This window comes from Hylobates moloch, unplaced genomic scaffold, assembly GCF_009828535.3.
Source record: "Hylobates moloch isolate HMO894 unplaced genomic scaffold, HMol_V3 SCAFFOLD_22, whole genome shotgun sequence".
NCBI lineage: Eukaryota > Metazoa > Chordata > Mammalia > Primates > Hylobatidae > Hylobates > Hylobates moloch.
In genome coordinates this window covers 27,071,188-27,088,093 of record NW_026652297.1, presented here as the reverse complement: position 1 = coordinate 27,088,093, position 16,906 = coordinate 27,071,188, and the positions used below count along the sequence as shown (strand labels likewise).

The 16,906-nt window shown below is 48.7% G+C and overlaps 1 protein-coding gene across 2 annotated transcripts; it reads right to left on the bottom strand.

The window, feature by feature from the left end:
- Positions 1 to 10,867: 10,867 nt before the first annotated feature.
- Positions 10,868 to 16,906, bottom strand: POLR3D (RNA polymerase III subunit D). Of its 2 annotated transcripts, XM_032143551.2 has the most exons (9): positions 16,792 to 16,906; positions 16,396 to 16,565; positions 14,752 to 14,795; positions 14,013 to 14,164; positions 13,744 to 13,868; positions 13,371 to 13,539; positions 12,711 to 12,976; positions 11,795 to 11,947; positions 10,868 to 11,639 (listed from the first exon to the last, which is right to left on the bottom strand). In XM_032143551.2, exons 2-9 carry the CDS (start codon positions 16,558 to 16,560, stop codon positions 11,517 to 11,519), a joined length of 1,197 nt encoding a protein of 398 aa, XP_031999442.1. In that variant the 5' UTR covers positions 16,561 to 16,565; positions 16,792 to 16,906; the 3' UTR covers positions 10,868 to 11,516. The 2 variants fall into 2 exon arrangements, with proteins under 2 accessions (XP_031999442.1, XP_031999441.1); XM_032143550.2 differs by lacking the exon at positions 16,792 to 16,906 and having other exon boundaries at positions 16,396 to 16,617.

Sequence of the window (16,906 nt, the reverse complement as noted above, 5' to 3'; positions counted from 1 at the left end):
GGATCACTTGAACTTGGGAGGTCGAGGTTGCAGTGAGCAATAACCACACCACTGCATTGCAGACGGGGTGATAGAGTTAGACTCCATCTCTAAAAAAAAAAAAAAAAATTAAAAATTAAAAAGCCAGGCACCAGTTAAAGCAGTGAAGACAGATTTTATTTAGTAACTACTAACAGTAGGGGAAAGAGCTGAGTTCCATTCTAATTTTCAAAGAGGTAACTGGACCTCTTAAAGGGAGAAAGAGATGCATGGTGTGGTGGCTCATGTCTATAATCTCAGCACTTTGGGAGGCTGAGGCAGGAGGATCTCTTGATCCCAGGAGTTCAAGGCCAGTCTGGGGAACAAAGTGAGACCTTGCCTCTAATTTTTTTTTTTTTTAATTAGCCATAATCCCAGCTACTCAGGGGGCTGACATGGGAGGATTGTTGAGTCTGGGAGGTCGAGGTTGCAGTGAGCTGTCCACCTCCCCGTTCTCTTTCTCCTTTTATTTGAGACAGGATCTTGCTTTGTCACCCAGGCTGGAGTGCAGTGGTGCAATCACAGCTCACTAGACATAGGAAGTTTAAAGCCAGCCGAGCGCGGTGGCTCATGCCTATAATCCCAGCACTTTGGGAGGCCAAGGCGGGCAGATCACGAGGTCAGGAGTTCAAGACCAGCCTGGCCAACGTAGTGAAACCCCGTCTCTACTAAAAATACAAAAAAATTGGCTGGGTGTGGTGGCAGGCGCCTGTAGTCCCAGCTACGAGGCTGAGGCGGGAGAATGGCGTGAACCCAGGAGGCGGAGTTTGCAGTGAGCCAAGATCGCACCACTGCACTCCAGCCTGGGCAACAGAGCGAGACTCTGTCTCAAAAAAAAAAGAAAGAAAGAAAGAAAGAAAGTTTAAAACCATGATTCTGGATGAGATTGCTGAGGGAAGGAGGGTAGACGCACAGGAGAAACCTTCAAAGGTCTGAGCCCTGGGCATTCCATGTTTAGAGCTGGAGAGATGAGGAAGTACCAGGAAAGGAGGTGAGGCACACACATAGCCCCTGACATAAACCATCTACATTGTCATGGCTCAGTGGTCCATGATCACCTGAAGCAGATGATCCTCCTACTGATGTATCTTCAAAAGTCTGTAGTAGCCTAACACTGTGCCCCAATGCCCATGCCACTCACCTCACTTCATCTCATCACAAAGGCATTGTACCATCTCACATCATCACAAGGATGGGTACAATAAGACGTTGAGAACCACATTTACGTAACTTTTATTACAGTATATTGTTATAATTGTTCTTTCTTACTGCTGTTAATCTCCTAACGTGCTAAATTATAAATTAAACTTTATCATAGGTATGTATGAGTAGGAAAAAACATAGTATATCTAGGGCTCAGTGCTTTCCAGTTTCAAATATCCACTGGGGGTCTTGGAACTTGTCCCCTGCAGATAGGAGGGGACTACTGCTTTGTATCCTGTGGGGCTGGTCTATATGTGTGGGGAGTGGGTGAATATGGGACTGGTCTATATGTGAGTGAAGGGCATCAATGTGTGGGCGAGTGGGTGAGGGAGGTGTTTGCTGGAGCCGTATCCTTTGAGTGGACAAGAGGGAATGGGATCTAAGGCCCACTGAAGGGGCTGGTCTCAGGGAGGAGCAGACAGTTCATCCATAGGTTTCTTTTCTTTTTTTTTTTTTTTAGATGGAGTTTTGCTCTAGTTGCCCAGGCTGGAGTGCAATGACACAATCTTGGCTCACTGCACCCTCCGCCTCCCAGGTTCAAGCAATTCTCCTGCCTCAGCCTCCCAAGTAGCTGGGATTACAGACATGTGCCACCACGCCCAGCTAATTTTGTATTTTTAATAAAGACAGGGTCTCTCCATGTTGGTCAGGCTGGTCTCAAACTCCCGACCTCAGGTGATCTGCCTGCCTCGGCCTCCCAAAGTGCTGGGATTACAGGCGTGAGCCACTGCGCCCGGCCAGACAGTTCATCCATAGGAATAGGAGGCAAAAACAGGCACCTAGACACAGACTCAAGATGTGGTAGTGGGAACCACACCCTCTCCAGCTGCTTCTATTTTCCTTTTCTTTTTTTGACACAGCCTTGCTCTGTCACCCAGGCTGGAGTGCAGTGGCGCAATCTTGGTTCACTGCAACCTCCGCCTCCCGGGTTCAAGCGATTCTCGTGCCTCAGCCTCTTGAGTAGCTGAGATTACAGGCACCCGCCACCATGCTTGGCTCATTTTTGTATTTTTAGTGGAGACGGGGGTTTCATCATGTTGGCCAGGCTGCTCTGGAACTCCTGACCTCAGGTCATCCGCCTGCCTCGGCCTCCCAAAGTGCTGGGATTACAGGCGTGAGCCACTGCGCCTGGCTGATTGCTTCTATTTTCTTAATGCATTAAGAAGCAGTGTCCTCAGCTGAGAGTGAGAACTGGGGAGAGGCGTTGGAGGCTTGAGGACTTAGGAAAAGGGGAATGGGAGAGTAAACAGACAAGGAGAATGGTAGTTTATGTTTTATTTTTAAAAATAAATCTTTAAATAAAGATTCATAATTCCCCCACCCCTGCCAGTAACAGAGGCATGTATCATGTCTCCTTTAAGGAAAGCTCCTGGGAGCTCCCTGTCTTAGTCCATCTGGCTGCTGTTACAAATACCACAGACTGGGTAATTTGTAAACAGAGATTTATTTCTCACAGTTCTGGAGGCTGGGAAGTCCAAGATCAAGATGCCAGCAGATTTGGTGGCTGTTGAGGGCTTGCCCTCTCTGCTTCAAGCATGATGCCTTGTTGCTGTGTCCTCACATGGTGGAAGGTGGAAAAGGGACAAACATTCCCTCAAGCTCTTTTGAGGGCACTAATCCCATCCACGAGGTGGGAGCACTCACGGTCAGATCACCTCCTAATGGTCCCGCCTCTTAGTACTGTTATACTGGGGACTAAATTTCAACATGAATTTTGGAAGGTGACAAACATCCAAACCTTAGCACTGGCCCATGTTTATGATTACATACCATTGTCCAGAGAGAGAGTAATGATAGAGTCCCCTCTGCTCTCAAAAGAGGCTGAGAATGTGGTCTTTGTATTGAATGAGTATGTGCCCTCCTAAAAGTTAAGGCTCATTATCATGGAAGAAGAGTGGATATTTGGATATTGAGGAACAACCAACAGCCTCTATGCCTCTATCACTTTTTTTTTTTTTTTTTTTTTTTGAGAGAGTCTCCCTCTGTCGCCCAGGCTGGAGTGCAATGGAGTGATCTCGGCTCACTGCACCCTCCACTTCCGGGGTTCATGTGATTCTCCTGCCTCAGCCTTCCAAGTAGCTGGGATTACAGGCTTGTGCCACCATGCCTAGCTAATTTTTCTATTTTTAGTAGAGGCAGGGTTTCACTATGTTGGTCAGGCTGTTCTCGAACTCCTGACCTCAAGGGATCCACCTGCCTCGGCCTCCCAAAGTGCTGAGATTACAGGCATGAGCCACTGCGCTCAGCCTCATCTTTAATCTTGCCAAAGCCTTTACTTTAGTTTCCATAGAAATAAGAACTTTCTCTTCAGCACTCACATTGTTATCAGTTTATATATTTAATAAAAATTATGCATTTACCATATTTTATTTATTTATTTTTTTTTGAGACAAAGTTTCACTCTTGTTGCCCAGGCTGGAATGCAATGGTGTGATCTTGGCTCACTGCAACCTCCACCTCCCAGGTTCAAGCAATTCTCCTGCCTCAGCCTCCTGAGTAGCTGGGACTACAGGCATGCACCACCATGCCTGGCTAATTTTTTTGTATTTTAGTAGAGATGGGGTTTCACCATGTTGGTTAGGCTTGTCTCGAACTCCTGACCTCAGGTGATCCGCCCACCTTGGCCTCCCAAAGTGCTGGGATTACAGGCAGGAAGCACATGCCTGGCCCAACATTTGCACATACACACACACACACTGTGTGTGTGTGTGTGTGTGTGTATAATTTTTTTTTTGAGACAGAGTTTCAGTCCCCCAGGCTGGAGTGTAGTGGCGTGATCTCACCTCACTGCAACCTCCGCCTCCTGGCTTCAAGCAATTCTCTGGTTCAGGCAATTCTCGGGCCTCAGTTACCTGAGTAGCTGGAATTACAGGCGCATGCCACCACGGGCCCAGCTAATTTTTTATTTTTTGTAGTGATAGGGTTTCGCCATGTTGGCCAGGCTGGTCTCAAACTCTTGGCCTCAAGTGATCCACCCACCTCAGCCTCCCAAAGTGCTGGGATTATAGGCAGGAACCATGGTGCCTGGGCCCAACATTTGTATAGTTTTAAAAACAGAACGTTAATTACACATTTAACTACAAATGCACTGCTGATGCACATGTGAATAGATGCAAACATTCTGGAGGGAAAAATCTATCAAAATCCTTAAAAATTTCATAGGATTGGACTTAACAAACTCCTGGGCTCAAATGATCCTCGCACGTCAGCCTTCAGAGTAGCTGGCACTATAGGTTCATGCCACCACACCCAGTTAATTAAAAAAAAATTTTTTTTCTAGAGACCAAGTCTTGCTACATTGCCCAGTCTGGTCGGGAAAACCATTTTAAATAGAGACTCCTAAGGAAATAATTGAAGATACTGGCAATTTAACGGATTGTTTATCTTTTTTTTTTTTTTTTGAGACAAGTTCTCACTGTCACCCAGGCTAGAGTGCAGTGGTGCCATCTCGTCTCAGCTCACTGCAGCCTCCCCCTCCTGGGCTCATGCAATCCTCCCACTTCAGCCCCCCAAGTAGCTGGGAGTACAGAAGCAAGCCACCACGCCTGGCTAAGTTTTATATTTTTGGTAGAGATGGGGTTTCACCATGTTGCCCAAGCTGGTCTCAAACTCCTGAGTTCAAGTGATCCACCAGCCTTGGCCTCCCAAACTGCTAGGATTACAGACATGAGCCACCACCCCAGGCTGCATCATTTTTTAAACGATGAAAAACTAGAAAAAAACTAAATATCCCAGAAATGGGAGATCACTTGGGTGAATTTTTATAGTAAGAAGACGGATTCTAATATAACCATTAAACTTTAGTTGTACAATGTAAGAGACGTTCCTAAAGGAATTCTTGTGATCATCTTGCCCTGGGGAAAGGTCTGAGAGCCACATTGAACATGGCTAGTTTAAGTACTGGTCGTGCTTTCATTGGGAATATACTGTTTTGAGGGAATGAATCAGAACTGTGTTGGCAGCACGGCACAGTCTCAGGAAGCTTCACTCAAACTGTGAACCCTTATGCCAACTCCCGTGAATATGGCTGGTGGTGCCCACCACCCACTCCACTCCCACTTTATAAGGTGGAACCTGAACTGCAGGGCCAGAAAGCGAAATACCCACATTTCCCTAAATCTCTTGTCCTAGCATTATGGGCATGCATGAGGTTTTACCAGTTGAGGTTTGAAAGGTGGAGGTAAACTTGAGGCCACCTTCTTCACTTTGGCCGTTTTCCACTGCCAGGGCTGTGGGATGAGCTTGACTCTCTTCTCTCTCATACCTGACATGGAATCTATCAGCAGATCATGTGTGTGCTACCCTTGAAATCAGTATCTAGAATCCAATCATTTCCCAGTGCCCCTGCTGTTAGCGGCCTGGCCAAGCCACTGCCATCCACTGCCCAGGGACTCCATCAGCCCTGCTTCCTGCCTCATCTCCACACCAGCCAGCTCACCAGGTCACTATAAGAATAAAGCCGGGCCGGGCGTGGTGGCTTACGCCTGTAACCCCAACACTTTGGGAGGCCGAGGCAGGTGGATCACCTGAGGTCAGGCATTTGAGACCAGGCAAGATCACGCCATTGCACTCCAGCCTGGGCAACATAGCGAGACTCCGCCTCAAAAAAAAAAAAAAAAAAAAAAAAAGAATAAAGCCAAGGTCCCTAGCGTGGCCTAAAAGCCCTCCAGGGCCAGGTCCCACCCCCTCACTCCCTCAGCTCCAGCCAGTCTCTGCCTTACTCTTCATCAGCGCAGAGCACTCTCCCCACCTGCATGTGATCCCGCTGGTTCACTTCCTCAAACGATACCTTCTCAAGGAGGCCTACCCTACTTGATGCAACATGCCTGCCACCACCCAGAATCCCCGGCTCCCTGCAAGTTCCCAAACTCTTGTCACCTTTTAACCTCCTTCCTTAAGCTTATCCTGTCTCCCTCACTAGGCAGGATCCTCCAGCAGGACACAGCCCCTAACCACTGCTTTCCTAACTCCTGCAGGGTGCCTAGCACACAGCAGGCACTTTCTTCAGGTGTGCCAGGGTCCAGCTACAGCTGTATGGTTCCCCAGAGGCAGCTGGGGCTGTGGGATTCCCTCATCCCAGGCTGGCAGCTGTGGCAGTGTGTTGTGTTCCGGAACTCAGTCCAGCTTGAGTCTCCACCCTCCTGATTGTGGCAGAGGGTGTAGCTCCCTCACCATCTGTTCTATGGGGTTCTGATTCCTGGATGCTCAACCTATAGCTCACTCCTCCAGCCTTCCAATGAGTCTATAAACTTCTCTTCTTGTATTAACTCTTTCTGAATACCTAGAATGGTTTCTACTTGTCCAGTGAAACCTCATGCATGCCCTGGAAAACACACAGGATAAAGTCTCCAGGCCAACAGTGATCAAGACTGCATTTTTCTTTTTCTTTCATGTAAGCTTTCTTTTTTTTTTTTTTTTTGAGATGGAGTTTCACTCTTGTTGCCCAGGCTGGAGTGCAATGGCATGATCTCGGCTCACCACAACCTCCGCCTCCCAGGCTCAAGCAATTCTCCTGCCTCAGCCTCCCAAGTAGCTAGGATTACAGGCATGCACCACCACGCCCAGCTAATTGTGTATTTGTACTAGAGACGGGGTTTCTCCATGTTGAGGCTGGTCTCGAACTCTTGACCTCAGGTGATCCGCCCACCTGGGCCTCCGAAAGTGCTGGGATTACACCGTGCCCGGCCCATGTAAGCTTTCTTAAGATGTAAAGACTGCATTTTTTTCTCACTATATCTTAAATGTAGATAAGCCAAATAACAAAGTCCAACTTCTGACTCAGTTTTTGGGGAGACAGATCAGTGGTTACCCCAATGGAAGGGAACAGAAGAAATGCTTTAGAAGAGCTGAGGCACAAAGTGGCCATGCAGAGGGCTCCTAGAGCTGGCGTCCCATCACCATCTCTGTTTTTTCAGATGACATCCCTAATACCTGAGCCTCTTCTGGGCCCCACACTCCACCTGTAGAACTCTGGTGGGGCCTTGTGCAGCCGAACCACAATCCAAGAGAGGTGTTCACATCATTTGTCGCTAGCCACAGCCATCTCGAGGGGAAATGCCCCAAATGTGGAAGTATCTTGACACCAGGACTAGGGGTTGGAGCACTGGATGAACAGCGTGGGTGCCACTCTTTCACTGTGCACCGTCCTAAGAAAGAAGCCTGTTTCTCTTTGAAGAGCCTAGTGCTGAGTGCCCAATTCAATCAGACCACGCAGGGCAGTCTGAGGATTAAAAGATGCTACCTTTAATTCCTTCAGCTAATTCAGAAGTATGTGAAACACAAGATACTCATTAACATGGAAGAATTGGATGTGTGTGCATGTGGGTGTGTATTATTTATTTTTCAGAGACAAGGTCTCACCATGTTGCCCAGGCTGGTCTTGAACTCCTGGGCTCAAGTGATCCTCCCACCTCAGCTCCAGAGTAGCTGGGAATGAAGAATTGTATGTATTTCTGAGTGAGATAGAGTACATGATAAAACCACATAATTTATATCATTATAAATAACATACAAAATTTTGGAGGCTGAAATAATATACATGAGCAGTCATAAAATATAATGAAATCATGTGCTTTGGAGCAACATGGATGGAGCTTGAGGTTATTATCCTAAGTGTACTCAAAAACAGAAAATCAAATAGCACATGTTTTCATGTATAAGTGGGAGCTAAATAATGGGTACCTATGGACATAAAGATGGAAATAGTAAACACTGGGCACTCCAAAAGGGGGTGAGTGGGAGGGGGGCAAGGGTTGAAAAGTTACCTGAGTACAATGTTCACTATTTGGGTGATAGGTATGACAGGAGCCCAATCCCCACCAGTACGCAATATACACAAACATGCACATGTGGCTGGGCGCGGTGGCTCACGCCTGTAATCCCAGCACTTGGGAGGCTGAGGCAGGTAGATCACTTGAGGTGAGGAGTTTGCGACCAGCCTGGCCAACCTGGTGAAACCGCCGTCTCTACTAAAAATACAAAAATTAGCCGGTTGTGGTGGCGTGTGCCTGTAATCCCAGCTATTTGGGGGGCTGAGGCGGGAGGATCACTTGAACCTGGGAGACAGAGTTGCAGTGAGCCAAGATGACACCACCGAGTGACAGAGTGAGACTCCATCTCAAAAAACAAAACAGAACAAAACAAAACTAACATGCCCATGTACCTGCTGAATCTAAAATAAAATAATATACACTAAAATGTTAAAATTGATTTTAGTAGAATAAAAGGTGACTGAACATTTTAAAAAGTTATGCCTAGATGAATTCTTAATGATTTTACATTGTAGCATTTTTTGAACATGGCAGCAGCTACTATGAATTGTCTATCCAACTGCCAGTCCAGCTTCCTCCCTACTAACAAAATCCCAACTCAAGGGCAAGTGTGCTCAGTACCAGGGGATACACTAATCGACCCATCCCCCTTTGCCAGGGCCTGGTCCAAGAGTGGGCACGTGGCTCCACTCTATAAAGAGACGGGCGAGGCTGCTGGAGCTGCTGATGGTTCTTCCCGGATAAGGGCAGAATGAGAACACTCCTGTACTAATGTCCACTCTGGCTGTGGACACCATCATTTGCAGAATGATGCTTGGCGCAGGAGCAGCCATTCTGCAATACTGAGGATGGCAAAGCAAACGGTTCCAAGGAAATCCTGATGACATTCTGGCTTCCACCCAACTCTAGAACCATCTATTTACAGACTTTTTGCTATGTGAGATAAACATTCCCAGTGCTTAAGCCACTGTCAGGCTAATTTTCTGTTACTTGTGCGGATCACGTCCTGTTATAGGCAATTATCTGTCTGGCACTGAGTAAATGCCTCATGTTCACTCTAATTTAAAAGCAACCCTATTAAGCTACTACTGTCTCACTCTTAGATAAAATAAAATAAATAAAATCAAGCTTAAAGAGGGTAAGTGATTTTTTCCAACCAAAGTTACTGGTGGAGTCAGATTCAAACCCAACCGTGACTCGACAGCCCGGACTCTGCCACTTAAACATGTAGTTAGAAAAGTGTGCAAGCCTATTGTTCCTTCTTTCTGTATTTAACAGAAAGCATATACACAGATGCAGGGAGCAACAAATTTGCATCCACTTGCACTCATGTATAAATTTGGCTTTGGGCTCTTCTCTGTCATTTGTCTATATTCCTTGGTAGAAACGCATGCCTCAGGGGCCCAACCAAGAAGGTGGACTCTCCTCTCTTTTCCCACACTTATTAATAAGACCTAATTTGTGCATCAGGGATCTAGAGACAGGTTGTGCGGACTTTGATACAGAGTCATAAGGTTCAAGCCAAGACATCTGAATGGGCGAAATGAACATGAAAGCAGTAGTACATGCTCTTCCTCAAACTTTCTTGGAAGGGTCAGAAAACTGAAGATTAAAAAATACCCAATATCTAACATCGGGCCATTGAGTTCGTCCAAAAAAAGCAGAAGAGTATTTCTGAACCAAAGAAACAGAACAGAAAGAGAGGATGAGAATGGAGACCTGCTGGCCGCGCATCAGCTATTTAAAGGAAGAAAGGGCTGGAGCCCAGAGTTAACCAAAGCTTAGCTTTAGACCAAACAGGGCTTCCCAGCACAGGTTTCCAAGGAACCCTTTCTGCTCCAGTCCTCTACAGTGAGAAGAGCCCAGAACAACATTATCCAATGGAGCTGACATGAGCTTCAGCACCAGAAAGGGTGATATGGTCACCAAATATTCAGTCAGCCTCACAGCTACTGGCTGGGCAGGTTGAGGGCTTTGTAGGAAAAGCCCAGCCTTGACAAATGAGTAACAGGCTTGAGGAACTTTGAAAAGAAGGAAGGTGAGCCTGAAGAAGATGTACCCAAAATCTAAGGGGCCACTAGGAATCAGGGATGGGGGTGGAGGGGAAGCGGTTCTTCCTGAGCCCCTGTGGTTCATACTGTCCCAGAGGTCATGTGCCACGATGCCAGCAAAGGGAAGTTGTGCCATCAGTGTTTAACAGCCACACACGCCGCCGCATGAGGCCTTTTCCTAACCTGCAAACGTCTCCCCACCTGCACCAGGGAAAACCCCAGCCCTACTGTCAAGACAAGAGGAGAAGCTGTTCCTCCAGGGACAACACAGTACAATGACCTGGTAAAGGGAACAGGATCACAGACCCAAAAAAGTAACACTGAGTAGGTGGCTCTGGCAGTGCTAGGACAGGAGAAGAGGCAGGCCTCTGAAACCCAAAGTTTTTGAAGTGGGCATCATTGGCCAAGTGTCAAAGAGGCCATTATTCAATACATCCCTAACTTCTCTTACGAAGGATTTAGTTTTTTGTTAGCAATATATGACTTCGGCTCATACATGAGTAATAACTGCAAAGGAAAGAGTGCAGGGAACATGTCCTGGGCCCAACATGTCCCCCAAAGACTTTTGCAGGGTGCTGGGAGGGGTCTCTGACTTCTTCCTTTCTATTACCTGCAGCTATTACAGTAACTCACACAGGAGGCACCTGGCTAAGAGGAGCCAGGAGAAAAAGGCGTAGAACAGCCTGACACCATAAATTTAGGGCATCAGGCCCAGGGTGAGGACGGGATATAAAGCAGGAAGGGGCAAGAGTGGGGACGGGAGCAGCTCTAGTCGCTGCTTCTGGGAGACTTAGAATCTCTATTTTGTTTGAAAATAGACTCAGGTAGAGAAAAAGGACGTGAACGTTTATTGAGTGCCTGCTGGTTCTGGCCTTGTGCAGTTTTTATCTATAATAGCCCATGAATCCTCACGCCAACCCTGGAGGTAGGTATCATCCCCATTTGTGTCAGATGAGGAACAGGAGGCTCAGAAAGGTTAGGTAGTTTGTCCAAGGACACAGAACCAGGAACCGGCAAGCTGGGACCGAGTGCTTAAGTCTCAGACTCAATCCTTGCTCTCTCTCCTGTGCTTCCTCCCGGAGGAAGGAGGGAGCACCAGCAGAAGCTGCAGTCCTCACGCTTCCTGCCCCTGTGACCCAGCAGGCACCAAGAGAAGCCAGCCCCTTCACACAGACCCTCCCCATCTACCCTTGGAGGATGCGTCAGTGGAAGAGATTAGGACATAAATACAAAAATAAATAGCAGGGCCAAGTCCCCAGCAGCAAGAATGTGCCATCTCCACACTGCAGGAAGGTCACTGTACCATTCACAGCTGCTGTGGGAGGAAGCCCTGGGGGACCTGGAACAATGGCTGCCAAAGGCTGGAGTGAGTGGGCCCAGTGGGCCCCTTCTGGGTCTCACAGATTCAAGAACAAAATGTCTGGAGCAGGCAGCAGCCGTGGGCACAGGCGCCGTCCTCCTCCATCTGCTCATTTTACCGGTGTTTGTGATCCAAGAGGGATTCAAAATCGGGGGAACATACAAGTTTGTGCTTCACGTGTCCCAGGACTGTCATCTCCCCTGTCCTACTGTCTCCAAGGCTCACGGACACCAGCTCCTGCCAATTGACAGAGACAGTGATGAGAACCACCACCACATGCCCACTGTGTATAGCTGTGAATGGGGACATGATACTCCCAGAAAGCCCCTCCCTCTCTTCAATCCTCCTTCACTTCTGAAAGGGTCCCTCCCTGGCCCTAAGGAGGCTCTAACCTGCAGGAAGGAGCAGGCAGTTCCCATGGTCACGTCCAGAGTCACCTTGCCCAGGAGGAGTTGCACCCTTCCAGACTTGCGGATGAGTAGCTTGCCAACCTGACCCTCTGTCAGGTCAGCCAAGGTACAAGCATTCTCTGCCAGCTTTGCTTCCTGTGGAGAAAACCAGAGGATGGACACTGGGCTAGGAGCTCTTTCCTCCATCTTTCATGAACCCCCTTCTATTCCCCAAGAGAAAGGCACAGCAAAGGTCAAAATGAGCTCCCCGAAGAGTGCCTTCTCCTAGGGCTGTCTGCTATGGTTAAAATACAAAATCTACGGCAAACAAATACATAAATGACAAAACATCAGTAACTGCTGAAGCTGAGTTCTGGTACATGGCGGTTTACATTCTCTTATTTTTTTAAGACAAGGTCTGACTCTGTCGCCAAGGTTGGGGTGTAGTGGCGTGCTCTAGGCTTACTGCAACCTCTGCCTCCTGGGCTCAAGCCATTCCCCCACCTCAGCCTCCCAAGTAGCGGGGACTATAGGCAAACGCCACCATGCCTGGCTAATTTTTGTATTAGCCATGGTGTCACCAGTTGTCCAGGCTAGTCTCGAACTCCTGGGCTCAACTGATCCTCCCGTCTCAGCATCCCAAAGTGCTGGGATTAGAGGCATGAGCCACTGCAGCTGGTCATATGTTCTCTCATTTGTGTTTGAAATATTTCCTTTTAAGAAGTGAAAACACACACCCACAACACACACACAATTGGGGTTGGAGGTACAAAGCCCCATGGCTCTTGCAGGCATCAAGAATAACCGCCCATTATTGTCCCATTTCAGCCAGGGTGGCACGGCTTTGCTTCCCACTACAGGTCACCACTTCCCCTCCCAGTCTCCGACTCAATTCCCGCAGGCCTCTGCCTGAGCATACTCGGTCTTTCTCCTGCTTGATGAGCACCATCTGTCCGTCCTCGCCCTGCACCTCTGTCTTGATAGGCTTGATCTCCTGGGTGGGTGGCTGGCCAGGGAGGGTGTCTGGCAGCTGCAGAAACAGTAGTTCCTCCTCCTTGGTGAGGCTCAGCTCCCTCAGCAGCTCTGCCACAGATACATCCTTTGGGAGGCCTGGGGTCTTCCTGGCTGCTTTGGGAGGAGCCTTCATCTTGGCCTCTTCCTCCTCATCTCGTGGCTCCTCTTTCACTGCCCGGGTGATAGACATGGAATGCTATGACGTGACCACCCTCCATACCAGCTCACTGTTAGCACCCCTTTGCCCCTGTCTGCTCCACTGTCACTCAGCCAGGGAGTGGGAAGGAGGCACCGGTTATAGAGAGCAGCAAGAGACTACATGTTCAAGTCTCGCATGACTTATCTAGAAAGGGACATCTGAGGCTGGGCCCACCGCTCCCTGTCAACACAGGAACCCTCTGCGAGGGAGAATGGAGCATCTTTGTCCAGCTCACGTATCTTACAGCCAGAATGGGAGGACCTGCTCATGAGCAGCAGTCAGGGGCACATGCAAGGGATGCCTCATGCGAGGGATTCCTGGGGAGCAGCCATGGAATTGGAGATGAGAAGTTAACCGACAGAGTACCGTTCACAGCAGGTATGTCCACCTCCATGTCCTCTTCCTTGGGGCCAGCCAGCCAAGGTTTAACATCTGGTTCGTCATTTTCTTCCTTAAAAAGCCATCCTGAGTGAGCCAGCGGCAGCTGCACAGGCATATTTCGAGTGTCATTCCTTAGGCCAGGGTCATCGAGGAACTGCCAAAAAGAGTCTGGGTCATCCAGCCTGCTAGCACATGCACCTGGATCAAGGTCTGCTTTAGTCCCTTTCTAACCAAAGATTCCTGCTGCTCCCCAGGATTCCAGGACATCAGTGAGCTCTTCTACCCCTCACCTGGCTTCCCAGAAGCCCTGTTCTACAGCCACAAGGAAACCCCCTCCCCCCAGCCTCCTGGTACCCACATCGTCCTTCTCCAGCATACGCAAGATCTGTTTAGTTTCTTCGTCTGTCTCTCTCTTCTCTTTTTTGATGTTGATGATATGAGAAGGTCCCATGTCTGACACATCCACTGTCTTATCCCAGTTCCCTGTGGGAAATCACCCAGGTCACTAGGGATCGATAAAGAAGATGCCAACAGCAAGGAAAACTGCAACGGGAGTGGGGAAATTCCACTGCTCTCGCCCTTCTCTTGGGCAGTCTGAACTGAAGTTCACTGATTCCTTCCTTATACCTTTTTTCTTCATCATTTCAGCTGGGCCTTGCTCAAAGATGGAGTGAGACTGGATCACTTCTGGGCGGCCTCGTCCTCGTCCATGCCCCTCTCGTTGTCGGTCTCTGTCCCTTTCACGCTTCTCCTTCTTGACAGTTACTTCTTCCTTGGGCCTGGAAAAAAAAGTGGATTAAGGGAAACCACTCACTCACTGTGTCTCCAAAAACTGGCCTTACTCTCCCATACCACTTCACTCCAAGACAGTGGAGAGTTTGAGCCAATAATTACACCACGAGAAGCAGAATCCAATCCTAATTCTAGCACTTTTCTCACTTCCTTGATGAGGCAGGATTTTTTCAGTTTGCTTTACTTTACCTTCTTGTCCAAAAATGTAGATTTTTGTTTGCATTGGGACTGAAAGCAGGAAGGCAGAAATGCAAAGGAACTTCAGGGAAAGTGTGATACATCTTTGTTTAAACTATTGGCTCTCAACTCGGGCATCAAAGAGAATCACTCCATTCTACTGCCAGCAAGTTAAATCACAATTTCTAAAGATGGAACCCTAGACACCAGTATTTATTTATTTATTTACTTTTTAAAGCTTCAGAATCACCTACGAACCAGGGCTGAAAATTACTAGTGAAAAGAACTAAAGATATAAATTTAAATTTCAGAGCTACAAACCTAGTTATTTCCCCCAAAGCCCCAAATTCAGAGCAAGTAAATAAGGGGCAAGTATTCAGAAGGCCTAGCTACTTACTCTTCCTTGATCTTCCGACTGATGATATTTGGGGTGAAGGTTTTCTGAAAGCAAAATACAGGAGTCACTGATGTGGTTAGGTTCTGACCCCAAAGTACAGAGGAAAATAAAAATTCCCAAAGGGCATCTTCTACAGACCAAGGCCACCATGGCTCTCTTTGGCACATTCCACAGTGCTGTCAGTTTTATAGATACACGTGCCTGAAAAGGAGGAATATCATAGTGTGGTGGCAGTGGTTACACATAGAAGGGGCACCAAAACCCACTTTTAACCAGCAGCCTTAGGTTCTGCCTCTGAAAAAAGGTCCTCTGGGACTTCTAAAAGCAAAGGAATTTCTCTGGTCTCACCTCTTATCTTCAAACTGCTATAGAGACCAGTCAGTATCATGGGGGAACAGCTCTAGCAGCAAGGCCTAAGTAGGGAAGGCCATAGATCTGCCAACACTCTCAATCAGGTGATTATGGACTGTCACCACAATTTTCCAAGGCAAAGTTAGGTTTTTAAAAACTGCTTTATGGCTGAGCGTTGTGGCTCATGCCTGTAATCCCAGCACTTTGGGAGGCCAAGGCGGGTGGATTACGAGGTCAGGAGTTCAAGATCAGCCTGGCCAAGATGGTGAAACCCCGTCTCTACTAAAAACTACAAAAATTAGCCGGGCACGGTGGCAGGCCCGTGTAATCCCAGCTACTCGGGAGGCTGAGGCAGGAGAATCGCTTGAACCCGGGAGGCGGAGGTTGCAGTGAGCTGAGATGGTGCCTCTGCACTCCAGCCTGGGCGACAGAAAGAGATTCCGTTAAAAACAGAAGAAAAAAAAAACTGCTTTATTCGGCCGGGAGCGGTGGCTCACACCTGTAATCCCAGCACTTTGGGAGGCCAAGGCGGGCAGGCAGATCACGAGGTCAGGGGTTCAAGAACAGCCTGGCCAACATGGCAAAACCCTGTGTCTACTAAAAATACAAAAATCAGCTGGGCATGGTGGCGGGCGCCTGTAATCCCAGCTACTCAGGAGGCTGAGGCAGGAGAATCGCTCAAACCTGGGAGGCAGAGGTTGCAGTGAGCTGAGATCGTGCCATTGCACACCAGCCTGGGGGACAAGGGCGAGACTTCCTCTAAAAAAAAAAAAAAAAAACAAAAACAAAAACCTGCTTTATTATTCTGTCATCCTGACCCCACCCCTTTCTGGGCTACTCTTGACATCCACAGTCATATACACATGGGAGAGGCCACAGAGCCTCGAATGCCATGCCTAGGATTCATCATACTCTAGATAACAAGTTTGCACACTGAGATGGTGAATTCTGAACCCTCTAAGACTGCGAAGTTTATGCCTGTCTGGCTTTCATGGGTTTCTTAAAGATGTCCAAACACACAATAAAAGTAAATAAACACTGTTCAAATTGCTTTTGAACGACTTTAACTTATTAGGATTCTCTGTCCTTCAACCACCTCTGGGAGTCATTTCAACATCTTGTACTCAGTACCTAGATCTGAAGGTAGGACAGGCTCCCTAGAATTTAAAGAGGGGTAAGCTTGAGGCCCAACGACAGTCCTGACACACAGTAGGCCCTACACAAACATTAGTTGAATCCCGGGGCTTGGAATTCAAGGTAGTTGAGTTTCTTTAGAAACGCGCCGTTGGGTACCTTCTTGACTCCCCCGAGGGTGAGGTCCCTGGAACGGATGGAGGGAAGGCGGCCAGGGGTGAGGGGGGGCGCCGGCCGCCGCCCGATGAGCCCCCGGGCCCCAGTCAGGAGAGGTCGGGGCCCTCCCGGAGTGCTGGGCTCGCCGGCGGCGTTTCCTTCCGACATGTTGCCTGGGAGAGAAGGGGCGACGAGATCACCAGAGGGGACTGACACGCGGACCCTGGCGGAACCCCACCCCCTTGCTTTCCGGTCCCCTAGTCGGTGCGTCCCTCCAGTGGCCTCTCAGCTCCTCCCCTCCCACGTGGCGAGACTCCCGGGACCACCCAGGTGAGAGCCTTTGGCTCGCAACACGCCCTCGCTCCAGGAACCCCGCCCAGGAACCAGGCAGGGACGCACCCGGGCCGCGGCTCCACACCGCGCGTCACGACTTCACCTGCGACGCGAACCGCCGCCAGCCTTCGGTCTCCGCGCCGGGCGGAAGTCTGCGTGGCACGGCCTGCGCGCCGCCATC